The sequence below is a fragment of the Bos javanicus genome, chromosome 17 (genome assembly GCF_032452875.1).
Source record: "Bos javanicus breed banteng chromosome 17, ARS-OSU_banteng_1.0, whole genome shotgun sequence".
Classification (NCBI taxonomy): Eukaryota; Metazoa; Chordata; class Mammalia; order Artiodactyla; family Bovidae; genus Bos; species Bos javanicus.
The window spans coordinates 62,649,740-62,663,923 of NC_083884.1; the positions used below are offsets into that span (position 1 = coordinate 62,649,740).

Sequence of the window (14,184 nt, forward strand, 5' to 3'; positions counted from 1 at the left end):
AAGACTACCCACTCCAGTATTCTGGCCTGAAGAATTCATGGACTGTATAGTCCGTGGTGTTGCAAAGAGTTAGACACGACTGAGTGACTTTCATTTCACTTCACTTAGTGACTGCTGCTGCTTCTGCTAAGTCGCTTCAGTTGTGTCCGACTCTGTGCGACCCCACAGACCGCAGCCCACCAGGCTCCTCCGTCCCTGGGATTCTTCAGGCAAGAACACTGGAGTGGGTTGCCATTTCCTTCTCCAATGCATGAAAGTGAAAAGTGAAAGGGAAGTCGCTCAGTCATGTCTGACTCTTAGCGATCCCGTGGACTGCAGCCTACCAGGCTCCTCTGTCCATGGGATTTTCCAGGTAAGAGTACTGGAGTGGGGTGCCATTGCCTTCTCCGCACTTAGTGACTAAACAACAACAAATCTTTATTGTTACTGTTAGTGGAAAATCTGTCACTTGCCCTGAGAAAGCAAACCATAAGAATTAAATTTTTTTTTGTTGAACCAGTGGCATGTAGGATCTTAGTTCCCTAACCAGGAATTGAACCTGTGCCCCCTGCAGTGCAAGCATAGAGTTGACCACTGGCCCGCCGGGGAAGTCCCTTGACTAGTTTCTGATAGTTGTGAAACTCTCAATCTGAGACCTGTTGCTTCTCTGTTTGAAAAAAATGGGGGGGGGGGGGGGACATTAACAAATATTAAAGAAGTGACAGGCAAATGCCAAATTGAGTATCTCCTTAATATAAAGGAAATATTAGAAGTCAGCTTTCTCACTGTGTTATCTAGTACTGCCTACAGAGATCACCTAAAAACAGAGTAGTTGGAGTGATAACTATGCTTTGAAAAACACTGCTTTTAAAAAAAAAAAAGAAAGAAAAACACTGCTTTAACCGACACATCATCTTACTTCCTATGCCCGATTTGTGGATGGCTGACTGGCTGACTCTCATTAAGGGAACCATACCAGTCCTCATGGTCAAGCCACAATTACCCTTGAGTAAGCTTTTAAAAAGACTTAAAAAAATAGACTTAGGATATCATTTTTCTTGGCCTTTTTTCACCAAATGCTACATAATTTATATTACAAAGTCAGTGATGTAAAATGGAAATAAACATTTCCCAAAGACTCAGCAACCAATTAATCAGTAGGCTTCCAGGAAGGGGGAGCCTGACAGCAGGCTGAATGTGGTGGGATGTCTTAGTTAAAATTCTTTTGGGTTCAAGGAGCAGAAACCCTTTGACACAAGCTCAAGTAGAAGGAGGTTGTTTATAAACCCTTGTGGGAGCCTAGGGCAGGAATGCAGTGTTCTGGAGCCTGATGGAAACTGGAAGGCTGTCAAGATCTGAAGCTTCTTTCTCAAACACTTGTCTCTGCTGCTCTTATCTGTTTGTGTCTATTCTTTTCTCTGCTAGGTTCTTCAAGCCTTTTTTTTTTTTTTTAATGTGCTTACTCATCACTTATGCAGGGCCCTAATGCTGGCTGAAGATAAAGTAGGGAGAGGTTGTTTGCTTAATCAGCACTGCCCCCTATCTCCCCCCCCCCCACCCCTGCATCTATTTTTTGATAAAGATAACTGACATTATTCTTTTATAAATGTTTCATGAATGAAGAGCCAAGAGATTACTCCCTTTTTCACTCCCCATTAACAAATTTGCATCTCCCAAGGCTCCTTCCTGGAGAAGAAATGGCAACCCACTCCAGTGTTCTTGCTTGGAGATTCCCAGGAACGGGGGAGCCTGGTGGGCTACCGTCTATGGGGTCGCACAGAGTCAGACACGACTGAAGTGACTTAGCAGCAAGGCTCCTTCCAGATGGAAATTCTGGACCTGCCCCAGATGATCTCAAACTGGAAATATTTATTGCCTTCCAAATGGAGTTCTACATAGCTTTCTGACTCTAGGTTTCAGCATTGCAGTTATAGATTACCAGGTTTACCCAGCTTGGGTCAGATGTCCACTCCATTGGGCTTCAGTTACGTGATCTAGACATGCTCATCCAATTCTACCCCTTCAGCAGAGTCTGTGGAAACCATTCCCAGGGAAGAGGGCAAGGGTACAGCATATTAATATATCAGAGCCTTGTCAACAACAGAGAGGAAAAGTTAAATATCCTTGTAGTGCTAACCTCTGGTCTGATCCGTTTACGGGGCGATCCTCAGAGCTGGGGTTTCACCAAAGATACCTATTCTTTGAGAAGGCTTCAAGATGTGGTCCATGAACCTGGAGTCTTACAGGATTGAGTCAGACATAACTTAGAACTCACTCTGCGTGAGACCAACACCAGGTTATTAGAGAAGATATCATTTATTGAACTGAAACGTCTCTCAGATATTCTGTAAGGACAAATGGTGGCCTGTCGGCTGAACTAAGAATTTAAGAAAACTGGTATTAGGTATTCAGGCCAAGATTTTGTGTGCTTTTAAATTTCTGTGATTTCGCTCTACCTGAGTATTAAATCTTTGGTCTTTTTTAGATTGTGTTTCCTCCAGAGTAAGTCTTCTTAATCACTGTACCTAGCATTATTGGTGCTCATTGGTATTAAGTGCCTTGAAGAAGGACTAGAGATGAAACTCATGTGTTCATGTGGTGGTTTTTTAAAAGTTGTGGCAAAGTATTCATTGGAGAAAACTTGAAGCTGTCAGGTAAAATGATAGTGTTTCTGTTATGTGGCCTTGAGCCACCAGGGCCGAATGATTTTGAGTTGTCTTGGCCTCCTCTCTCCCCGTTGCTAACTTGGGACCTTGAGGAGCAAAGAGGGACCAGTTGTAGTGGATGGTGAACTAGCTTGTGTTCAGCCATGTTTCTGTGTTCTGAATCAGCAGCTACCGCCCTATTTCCCATTTATAACACCTCTTACTTTCAAGTTAATCAGCTTTGTTTTCCTAGAGCGGTTTTTCCTATTCACCCACACACCCCGCTCTTCTCCCGGCAGTTTCCCGTGTTACTAACATTTGCACTGGTGTGCGTTTGCTACAGTTGCTGAGCCAATGTAATGTGTTATTGTTAACTCCCTAGTTTACTAGTTTACATTAGAGTTCATTCTGTATGTTGCACTTTCTGTGGGTTTTGACAAATGAAAAATTGACACATACCGTCATTACAGCATCATATAGCTTCACTGCACTGAAAAATCCCTGCTCTCCGATTATTCATCCTTCCCTCGGCTCCTGGCATCCACCGACTGTTCCACTGTGCCTATAATTTTTGCCTTTCTCAGACTGTTATATGCTTGGAATCATATAGTATGTCGTTTTGTCATATTGCCTTCATTCTCTTGGCAGTGTGCATTTAAGAGTCCTCTGTTTTTTTTCTTTGACTTGCTAGCTTATTTGTTTTTATCACTGAATAATATTTCATTGGATGGATGGATGTACCACAGTTTTTTTATCCATTTGCCTACCAAAGGACACTTTGGTTCCTTCCAGGTTGTGGCAATTACGTACAAAGTTGCTGTAAACATTTATGTGCGGATTTTTGTGTGAAAGTAAGTTTTCATCTCATTTGGGTAGATAACAAGGAGCTGGATCGTATGGTTAGAGTATGTTTAGTTTTTTAAGAAACAGCCTGTCTTCCAAGGTGGCAGTGCCATTTTTGCGTTCCCACCGACAGCCAATAAGAGTTGCTTTTGTTCCCTGTCCTCACCAGCATTTGGTCCATAGATTAACTTGAGTTGTTGGCATTTTGTCTGTTCTCCTGCTGATTTGGGACCTCGATGAGCCAAGAGGGACCTGGTGGTAGTAGTAGGCTGTAGCCTGGTCAGCGTTCAGTCATCTTCCTGTATATAGAATTCACATCTACCACTGTTGCCCATTTAACACACTTCTCATTTTCTTTTAGATCCTCTCATTTGGAAATTAATCTTTGCTTTTATTCTACTTTTGAATAATAATTGATTGCTTTTCTTCCTTAACAAAATTTTATAGCAAGTCTCCATATTCCTCGAGTTTGGGAATGGATGCATAGGTTAGGGAACTTAGAAGGCAATTTTTCTTCAAAGTCAGTGCTAGTTTCTCTTTCAACTAATGTATATGAAAGAACTGTTTTTCCTACCTTGTCTACTCCTAATATTGTTGGATTTAATTTGCCACCCCTGTTACTGTCTCTCTTTTTTTCCCCCAGCAAATTATTCTTAACTCTGTGGCATAATAAGTACACAGTACACATTTTATTGAGGGAATGTGGTCCATTTGGTAGATTTGAAGTTTGAGTATAATAAACTGTTTTTTTAGATATTTTAATTTTTGTGTGACTAAATCCATTTGTTTGGCATAGGTAAAAATATTAGTGTTATCTGTCATCTAAATATATTTGGTCTTGAGTCTTCATTAAGGACTAGTATAACTGGATTATATTGCTTTTGGATGAGAAATGACTATAACAAAATATAAGATTGGGTTCTGGACCATCCTGGCTGTTTAGAGTTCATATCACTCCGTGATATTTTTAAATACCATATTAGGACACTTTTTGAAATATCTGATACTAGCCTATGCATTTTTCATATTTGTTGTTGAAGGAATATAATGACCCTAACTTCTGTTTTCATAGATTATCTTGATAATGGTAATAATAAAATGGCAATTCAGCAAGCAGATAAGTTGTTGAAAAAGCATAAAGATCTTCATTGTGCTAAGGTACGTTCATTTGCCTTCGAGTTACTTATATTTGGTGGGTTATATATTGTAATCTTTAAAGGGAAAGGTGTTTCATTAATCTCTTTAGTGCCTGTGTTTTTCAGAGTATTTCTTAGGCCATATATTTTCCTGATCCCTTAAATGCCATAAATAGTATTTAATTAAAAGCTCACTGCTTTTTTCTTTGGACATGACTCCTCTAATTTAATTATTCTGTTTTCACAGGGTCCCTTTAAGGGATGTTGTACGTTTTTTTTGTTTTGCTTTGTGCATTCTTAATATGACTGAAATAGGAAAGAATCTTTATTTGCTGATATTTTTAGTAAAATAGTTGATTTGCAACATAGGCATATCTTATAATTTACCTTGTGCTTTCAAATTGCCTTTCTTTGGTTCACATTTCCTTTTCTGTCCTTTAAAAGCAGTTTTGTCTTTTCTCTCAGGTGTTAAAGGCAATTGGTTTACAGAGAACTGGAAAGCAAGAGGAAGCTTTCATCTTGGCACAGGAGGTGGCCGCTCTTGAACCCACAGATGACAACTCGCTGCAGGCACTGACTATTCTTTACCGGGAGATGCACCGACGTACGTTTCTTTCTTTCCACTGTTTTTAAAACTGTGCTTCATTTTTTGGCTATTTCTGGTTGACTTCTGTATTTGTCTAATTTACTTACCACTTGTGATTTGATGGATGACAGCAAGTAAACTAATGCATTGATCATGGCCTGCAAAGGCTGTGGACAGAGTGGCTATTTTGCTCATATTAGGATCCTTGAATTGGAATGAGGACTTGAATTTTATTTATGACATTTTTATTTGCTAAATGAAAGAGTTGCTTTTTCCGCACTTTAAAAAACATATATTTCTGGCTGTGCTGAGTCTTCGTTGCTGCTTCGCTGGCCCTTCTCCAGTTGGGGTGGACGGGGACCGCTCTCTGGTGCAGTGCGCAGGCTTCTCACTGTGGTGGCTTCTCTCGTTGCAGAGCACAGGCTTCAGTACTGCAGCTCCCGGGCTCTAGAGCACAGGCTCGAGCATGTGGCACATGGGCTTAGTTGTTTTGAGGCATGTGGGGTCTTCCCGGATCAGGGGTCAAACCTGGGTCTCCTTATTGGCAGCTGGATTCTTCACCACTGAACCACCAGGGAAGCCCCTTTTCCCACTTCTTATTATGGAAAATTTCAAACATAGAAACAGAATAACATAATAAACCCCAGTGTGCCCATTACTCACCTTCAGCAATTATTGACACATGGTCAGTTTTAATCTATACCCCTCTGCCTGCCAGATTATTTCTGATGATATCCTAGGTAGCGTACAGTTTCATCTGTAGATAAAGTTTTTCCTTGTTGATTTCTTAAATGTTTTGTTATGAGATACATATCTTTAATAATACATGTTATAGAAGAGTATGTTTTATGTAACACACTAGAACATTTGATGTGAGGTAAATGAACATTCATAAACCTACCACCCAGCTTAAGAAATCGAGCATTATTAGTATAGGCATACCTTGGATATATCCTGGGTTTGGTTTCACATTAGAGTGAATATTGCAATAAAGTGAGTCACATGAATTTTTTCCCCAGTTCTCTCAACCTTTATGGAATTAAAGAGAGTTAGGGTCTTCTTCTGGGTTAGGCTTTGGCTTAAAGGAATATCATGGCTGGTTTGATTGTCTACCCAGATCACTAAAACCATGTCAGCAATAAGGCTGTTTGACTTTCTTATCATGTATATGTTCACTGGAATAATACTTTTTTTTAGGGGAGGGCTGCACCTCTTGGCTTGTAGGATCTGATTCCCCATCCAGGGAATTCCCTGGAGGAGTACTTTTAATTTCCTTCAAGAACTTTTCTGTGCATTTACAACTTGGCTAACTGGCACAGGAGGCCTACCTTTCAGCCTGTCTTGGCTTTCTACATGCCTTTCTCACTAAGCTTAGTCATTTCTAGCTTTTGATTTAAAGTGCCAGTCATGTGACTCTTCCTTTCACTAGAGGCTGTTGTAGGGTTATTAACTGGCCTCATTTCAATATTGTGTCTAAAAGAATAGGGAGGCCTGAGGAGAGGGAGATAGATAGGAACAGCTAGATAATGGAGCAGTCAGAACACAACAAACATTTGTTGATTAAGTTCAAGGTCTTATATGGGTATGATTTGTGGTGCTCTCAAACAATTCCAGTAGTAACTTCAAAGGCCACTGGTTGAACTTGCCTAGTTGTCCAGTGGTTAAGAATCTGTCTGCCAATGCATGGGTCGCAAGTTTGATCCTTGGTTTGGGAAGATTCCACATGCTGCGGGCAACTAAGCTTGTGTGCCTTAGAGCTGGTGCTTTGCAATTGGAGAAGCCACCACAATGAGGAGCCCATGAACCGCAACTAGAGAGGAGCTCTCACTCCCCACTACTAAAGAAAGCCCATGATCAGCAACAAAGACCCAGCACAGCCAAATAAATGAATAGATTTAAAAAAAATCACTGGTCATAAATCACCATAACTTTATAATAACGAAAAAGTTTGAAATATTGTAAGAATTACCAAAAATGTAACACAGTGACACAAAGGGAGCAAATGCTGTTGGAAAAATGATAGATTTGTTTAGACACAGGGTTGCCGCAAAACCCTCAATGTGTAAAACACACAGTATCTGCAAATCACAGTAAAGGGAAGTGCAATAAAAAAATGAGGCATGCCTGCGATTAGAGGACTTCCTGTCTGTCCTTTGTCAATCTCATTTCCCCTTTAACTTTGTAAGAGGGATTTGCTATCCTGAATATTTTTTTAAATTCTCTTGCTTTTCTTTAAAAATATTTTCACATTTGTTTTTCTAAGCAATACATTATTAGTTTTGCTTATTCTTGGACTTAATGTAAATGGCCTCATACTGTACATCTTCTGTAACTTGCACTTTTCACCTAATATCCAAGTGCTTGTAGTTAATTCACGCTCTCTGCCACAAAATACTTTTTTGGGTGAGTACACTAGAATCTAGGAATGGAGGTGTTAGGCCATAGGGTGTAGGTTCAGCTTAAAGATAAACATGATGTCAGCTTGCTTCTAAATTTACCCTCCCTCTAGCAGTGTATAAGAGTTCTAGTTGCTTCACATCTTTGTCATTGGTGTTCTTAGACTTAAAATTTTTTTGCCATCAAACCATCATGTTGTGCTCCTAAAAATATACAGTTTTTGTCAATTATTTCTCAGTAAAACTGGAAAAAAAACAATTTTTTTGCCAACCTAGCAGGCAGAAAATGTTATTTTATAGTTTAGTTTTGTTTTTCATTCTTATAAAAGATTAAAACTTAAGAATTGAGGTATATCTGATTATTTAGGAATTATGTCAGTTTAGTGCTATGAATTCTCTCCTAGCGTTAAAAAAAAAAATTATCCTACAAGTATTGGTTGAAAGTTTTTCTATGACAAGTAGTGTACTAGAATCATAAAGGAAAGGTATTCTTTCTGCTTTCATGTTACTCATAGTTTATAAGGAAAAATAGATCAATAGATAGTATATTACATTATATATTAATACATTGTATAAGAAAGTTATTTAAAAGATTTAAAAGTGGCAGAAGGAAGCAGTGATCAAACTGAGGTGGAGGAGCAGAGATGGTGTCAGGAAGGGATTACATTTGAACTTGCATAGTTTCTGGCACCGTGCATGGATGTGCGTGTGCTACGTCTTCTCTGACTCTCTATGACCCCATCAACTGTAGCCCCCCAGGCTCCTCTGTCCATGGAATTTTCCAGGCAACAGTACTGGAGCAGGTTGCCATTTGCTTCTCCAGAGGATCTTCCCTACCCAGGGATCAAACACACATCTCCTGCCTTGGCAAGTGGATTCTTTACTGCTGTGCCCCCTGGGAAGCCCTGTTCCTGGCAAGAGGGGATTACATTTGAACTGGGTCTTAGGTGATGTTCTCTCAGTAGAAAAGAGAGGAAAGGGGAATCCAGGCAGGGGAAACAATGTGAATTCATGGAGATACGATACAGCACAGGGAATCTCGTGGAACTACAGATATTTTGATGTAGCTGGAGCATAAAGTGTCAGGCGGAAGGAATTTGGAAGAAGACAGAAAGGCTAGATAGATCCTGAAGAGTCTTATATGTTGTAAATGTCATTGGGGGCTGACCTAGTCCATTCTTTATTGAAAACACCTGAGCAAGGGAAGAGTCATGATCAAGTGAGGCAAAGCAGATAGTTCTTCTTCTTTAATGATAGGAGACATCTGTTTCCTCCAAATAGGAAAAAAACATTACTGCTAAGATTTGTTAGACATCAGTAATTAAAATCCTGTTTCTCTTTGTCTTAGCGGAGTTAGTCACAAAACTTTATGAGGCAGCTGTGAAGAAAGTTCCCAATAGTGAGGAATATCACTCTCACCTCTTCATGGCCTATGCCAGAGTGGGCGAATACAAGAAAATGCAACAGGTAACTTGATACCCAAGCCTCCTGGGCTGTGGGATTTTCACGGAAAGCCTTTTTGCTGTGGTTTAACTGCACTTGTGTACGTGTGTGTGTCTGCACGTGTATGCTTGCATACATGTATAGGAGTCAGTCTATGTATTTGTGTGTGTGGATCAACCAGATATTTGTGTGTTTTAAAGATGAACCAACTATTCAGATTCTTTAACTGATTTATTTGGGAAACGTGATTGTTCTTTTGTGGCCTAATGTATGTTTTGTTTGCTTCTAGTAAGAACAATCTAAAGGACAACCTTTAGATTGTCCCACTGCATCAGATCTCTGGTATATTTTCAGAAAATGGGCAGAAATCCCAGAGCAATAACTGAACAGACTAGAAAAATTAGCTTTAAAAGTTTACATCTATTTTGTAAATTCAACTGTGTATATAGCCTGCTAAGATTTTTAAATCCACAGGCGGGGTAACAAATCCCTGTTGCTTGGGATGCGTTTTTTTTTTCCCCCTGGATGTAGCTTCTCCTTCTCTGCTAGTTAGCACATTTTTCGTGTTCCTTGTATACGTATGAAGGTGCCTCATTTGGATACATTGGGGCTGATACGTGAGTAAAACTGGCATCCCAGAGAAATGAAATTTGCCCAGTTAAGCTCATAAAGGGTTATGATGTCAAGCTAGAATTTTTTTAAAGAAATGCTTTGTGGATATAATATGTTTTGAAGGCAGATATTTCCTACTTGGGTTTTTATTTGGTCTTATTTACTTGAAATATCAGGCTTCCCAAGTGGCTCGGTGGTAAAGAACCTGCCTGCCAATGCAGGATCTCCTGCAGGAGACGCTGGTTTGATCCCTGGTCAGGAAGATCCTCTGGAGAAGGAAATGGCAACCCACTTCAGTATTCTTGCCTGGAGAATCCCATAGACAGAAGAGCCTGGTGGACTATAGTCCATGGGGTTGCAAAAGAGCTGGACACAACCCGAGCAACTAACACTTTCACTTGAAGTATCAAACTGTAACACTAGATTAACAGGGAAGATACTGTATTAAGATACATCCTTTAAATATCTATCTTTATATTCACCTTGGCAAGTTTTTAACCTGGAAGAATTTTGGGGGGCCCAAATATAATTCTTTGAAGAAATTTTATCATTTTTATTTATTGTTGGACTATATTCTCAGGAAAAGTATTCAGAAATTATAATTTTTCTTCTGTTGTAAAATGGGTGTATTTTTAAAATTGGTAACACTAACACATACATGTAAATCTTAGTATCATTTTTACTTCTAGGAATATGTTTTAAGTAAAGCATATTAAATATACATTAATATGGATGCAGATAAAGAAATTACAGTTCACCTATGTGGTAGAAAAACTGCAACACCTCATTCTCACTCCCTGCACCCATGCGTGGTACTGTGTGTCTTTATTTGTTCACATAGAAAGATATCCCAGTAGTGATTGAAGAGAGCAGGTTGTAAAATGGCCTTCTCCCACTCCTCTCCCATCCACCTCTCCTTAATAAAAGATATTAGATGTATGTACTGAAATATTGCCAGGGTATAGGGCTGTGGATACTTTCCAACTTACTTTCTGTTCTTTGTTTTTTTAAAAAGCTTTTGTTAATTTTATGATCCCACAAAATACATTTTTGAAATATATATTTTATAAAATATAAATACATAAAATAAAAAGTAGAAGTTCATGCAATGGCAATATTAAGGTAAATTTTGAGAAAAGGAAAAAATAATCTGCCACTTGATCATCTTTTATTTGTGTACGGTTTAACTTGTTGCCAGAGATATGTATAATTTTTCAGCTTGCTTTTTGGAGATTGTTGCTTTGACTTGGCTTAGTAGTTACAGCTTCTCATTGTTTTAACCATAGCTTGCTTTTGCATTGTCTTAGTCTAATGTATTGGAAGAATGGAGTCCTCTAGTGTTAAATGTCTTAGAATGGAATTTCTTAGTTCTTATTCTACCTTTGTTGCTGCTCAAGGTAATCACAGTTCTCAGCTCGTATGTATGCTTATTTTGAAATGGTACGTCCGTCTGGGGTAATAGGTATTTTATAAATTACATGCTGTGTTTCTTAAAAGTAAGGGTTTTTGTTCACTACTGAATCCTTAGTTCCTAGAATAACATATGCTAAATATTTGTTAAATAATGAGCGATTTGCATAAACTGGTTTAGGTAAGAGGGAGGGAAGCCAGGGAATCAAAGTTTAAGGATTTCTGCCCCACAGATATCTCCAGCAGGTAATATTTAAAGCCACCTTGAATGAAGAGTTGCTAGTTATTCATATGATAGATGACTAGACTTTCTTTTTCTGTTAGTAACATTCCTATTCTCTGAGTCACCAATTTATGGCCGAGTTTTTCCAGCTTCTCTGTGGTTGGAAATTCTCTGTAGCAACAGAATGCTAGCACCTCTAAGACAGTAGGGTATAGGCATGAAATTTTTCTTTTATGTTAGAAATTCATATTAATATTCCTTTTTATTTCTGTATGTCATTATAAAATGTTTTCCTTACCCAAATTATCGAAAAAAAAATTTTTTTTAATGCTTTCCACTTCATTTCTCCAGTTTGGTATTAGAAACAGGGACCTCAAGCCATCCTGGACTCTCCTCCTTATCCTCTATGTCCATTTTGTCTCCAGAGTCTTTTTTTTTTTTTTTTAGTTTTTTATTGACATATAGTTAGTTGCTTTGCAATATTGTGTCAGTGTCTACTGTATAGCAAGATGAATCAGCCACACATACAGATATATCCCCTGCCTTTTGGTGTTTCACCATCTAGATCATCTTGATTCTGCCTCTAAGGTGTTTTTGAGGTTTCTGTCTCTCTCTCTCTCTCTCTCTGTTTTTTTTTTTTTTTTGGCCACAGGGCTTGTAGGATCTTACTTCCCGACCAGGGATCATCCCATCCCCCAGCAATAAGAGCATAGAGTCCTGACCTCTGGGCAGCCAGAGAATTCCCTGTTTCATATACCGATTCTCGGTTTAATTCTTCCTTGCCTCCTCTGTTCTTTCTCCCTATTTTCTTTCTTCACAGTACTGCTAAAACACTCTTTTTGGAGGAGTATAGATTTATACAATGTCACAGTGTTACTCTATGTAGCTTCCTTTTTGAATGCCTTAATAACAAAGGTACCTCTGTCTACCTCTTAGCCCTTTTCCCTTCTACTGCTCTTAATTTTTTGCTTCTGCTAGATGTCCTACTTGTTCTTGTCAGCGTGTCTTTTCTTTAATGTTTTTGTTTAGTTATTCATTTTGCTTCTACTAAGAAGTTGATTCACTCACTTATCCATTCACTCCAAATGATTATATGTATTTTTACCGCCACATCTTTGCTTTTAGACATTGTGTTGGACCTTCAAGTTCCATCTGAAAGACTGCTACTTTGGAGAAGGCTCTTCTCTGCTTTTCCTTAAAAAAATAAAAAGGAATAAACAAACTTATTAACCTTGCTTTCCTTGGAAACACCCTGTTGTTGTTTAGTCACCAAGTCATGTCCAACTCTTACAAAATCCCATGGACTGTAGCCTGCCAGACTCCTCTGTCCATGGGATTTCCCAGGAAAGACTACTGGAGTGGGGTGCCATTTCTTCCTCCAAGGGATCTTCCTGACCCAGGGGCGAAGTCTCCTGCGTCTCCTGCATAGCAGGCGAATTCTTTTACTGCTCCACCACCTGGCAAGCTCCTGGAAACACCCTAGCATGGTGTTTCTGTATAGGATATTTTTTTTGTGATTGTTTTTTCGGTGGCTTGTGGGATCTTATTAGTTCCCCGACCAGGGATCAGACCCCACCCCCAGTAGTGAAGTGCTGAGTCCTAACCACTGGACTGCCAGGGACTTTCCCCTGTAGGATGTTTGTTTTTATTGCCAAGAATATTTTTAGTTGTCTGAATATTGCTCTTTCCACCTAGCTTTTAAGTGCCTTGGGGATCAGGACTCAATCTTTGTATTCTTGGCAGGAATAGACGTTTCCTTCCACTTAATGTAATAGGGGCTCCATGTGTTTTTTTCAATAGTGACTGTGATAATTAGCTGACAGAGTTCTTAGCATTGATTACTAATTGGGCAATTATGGACAGATTCTCAGTTTTACATAAATAGATTTTTGCTCCTTTATGCCATGTTTCTGCTTTTAAGTATTTGAGTATTATACATTATACAATGAAGGGGTTCAATTCTAATTAATGGTATCTTGAAAGAACTTGAATGTTTTCCTAAGAATTATTTTTTGAATACTGTCATAGTAATTTTGTCTAACTTTGAAGTTTAAATATGCTGTATTTTTTTTATTTTACTGTAATTGATTAGTGCAGTGGCTTCAGTAAAGTTTGTTTATTGATATATAGTCATAAGCCACATTTGTTTTTGCTTGGTAGTCTACAAGAACTATATTGGAATGCAGTATTCTCTAGGAACACTGGGCTTCAGTTTGAGAAAATGTGCTTTAAAAGGTGAAATATCATTCCTGATCTTGTAAAAATTTGCCATTTTGATTACCTCTCTTATTAGCCTATAGAGCATATCCATCAAGTTACTAGGCACTTACAGTAACTGGCATATGTAAACATGTGGTTATTTTCCTTGGAAACTTCTTGCCACATATCATTAACTGCTCTCTGTCTGATGTTTTCTAAACAAAATATTTATGGCTCTCTGTCTTTCAGGCTGGCATGGCTCTATATAAGATTGTCCCCAAAAACCCTTACTACTTTTGGTCTGTGATGAGCTTAATTATGCAAGTGAGTATGGCCTTCAGAATGGGATTGAGATTTGTTTTTAGTTTTGTGTACAGTAATTGTCCTTAATGTGTCCTCTGAACATCTTGGGTGATGTGTTGCAGCATGTGTCAAACAGGGACTTGATACACTGTCAGCTGATTTTTTTGAATTGAGTTTTGATATTCTTTATGAGTTGATATATTGGTTTATTTGTGTGTAATACACAGTGTATTTCCCCTTAACATTGGATCTATTACTAGGTTGCTTGATCAAGTATGAGCCCGGAAATGTTTGATATTGTTGGTTGGTGAACAGATCGCTGAACTGGGTGACCTTGTTTTGTCACTTCTTTTTGAGCCTCTCAGTCTGCTCTTTTGCCTGATGGAGATGCTTATCTCCCAGAGCCACA

At 38.8% G+C, this 14,184-nt stretch overlaps 1 protein-coding gene across 2 annotated transcripts in view; it reads left to right on the forward strand.

The window, feature by feature from the left end:
* Positions 1–14,184, forward strand: part of NAA25 (N-alpha-acetyltransferase 25, NatB auxiliary subunit) — a 66,187-nt gene that overhangs the window by 5,091 nt on the left and 46,912 nt on the right. Inside the window, exons 2-5 of one of the 2 annotated variants that reach the window (XM_061385007.1) lie at positions 4,540–4,625; positions 5,069–5,207; positions 8,934–9,052; positions 13,722–13,796. In XM_061385007.1, coding sequence (XP_061240991.1) covers positions 4,540–4,625; positions 5,069–5,207; positions 8,934–9,052; positions 13,722–13,796 — 419 coding nt within the window. The remainder of the gene's footprint in view (positions 1–4,539; positions 4,626–5,068; positions 5,208–8,933; positions 9,053–13,721; positions 13,797–14,184) is intronic. The other variant, XM_061385008.1, reaches the window with a different exon arrangement.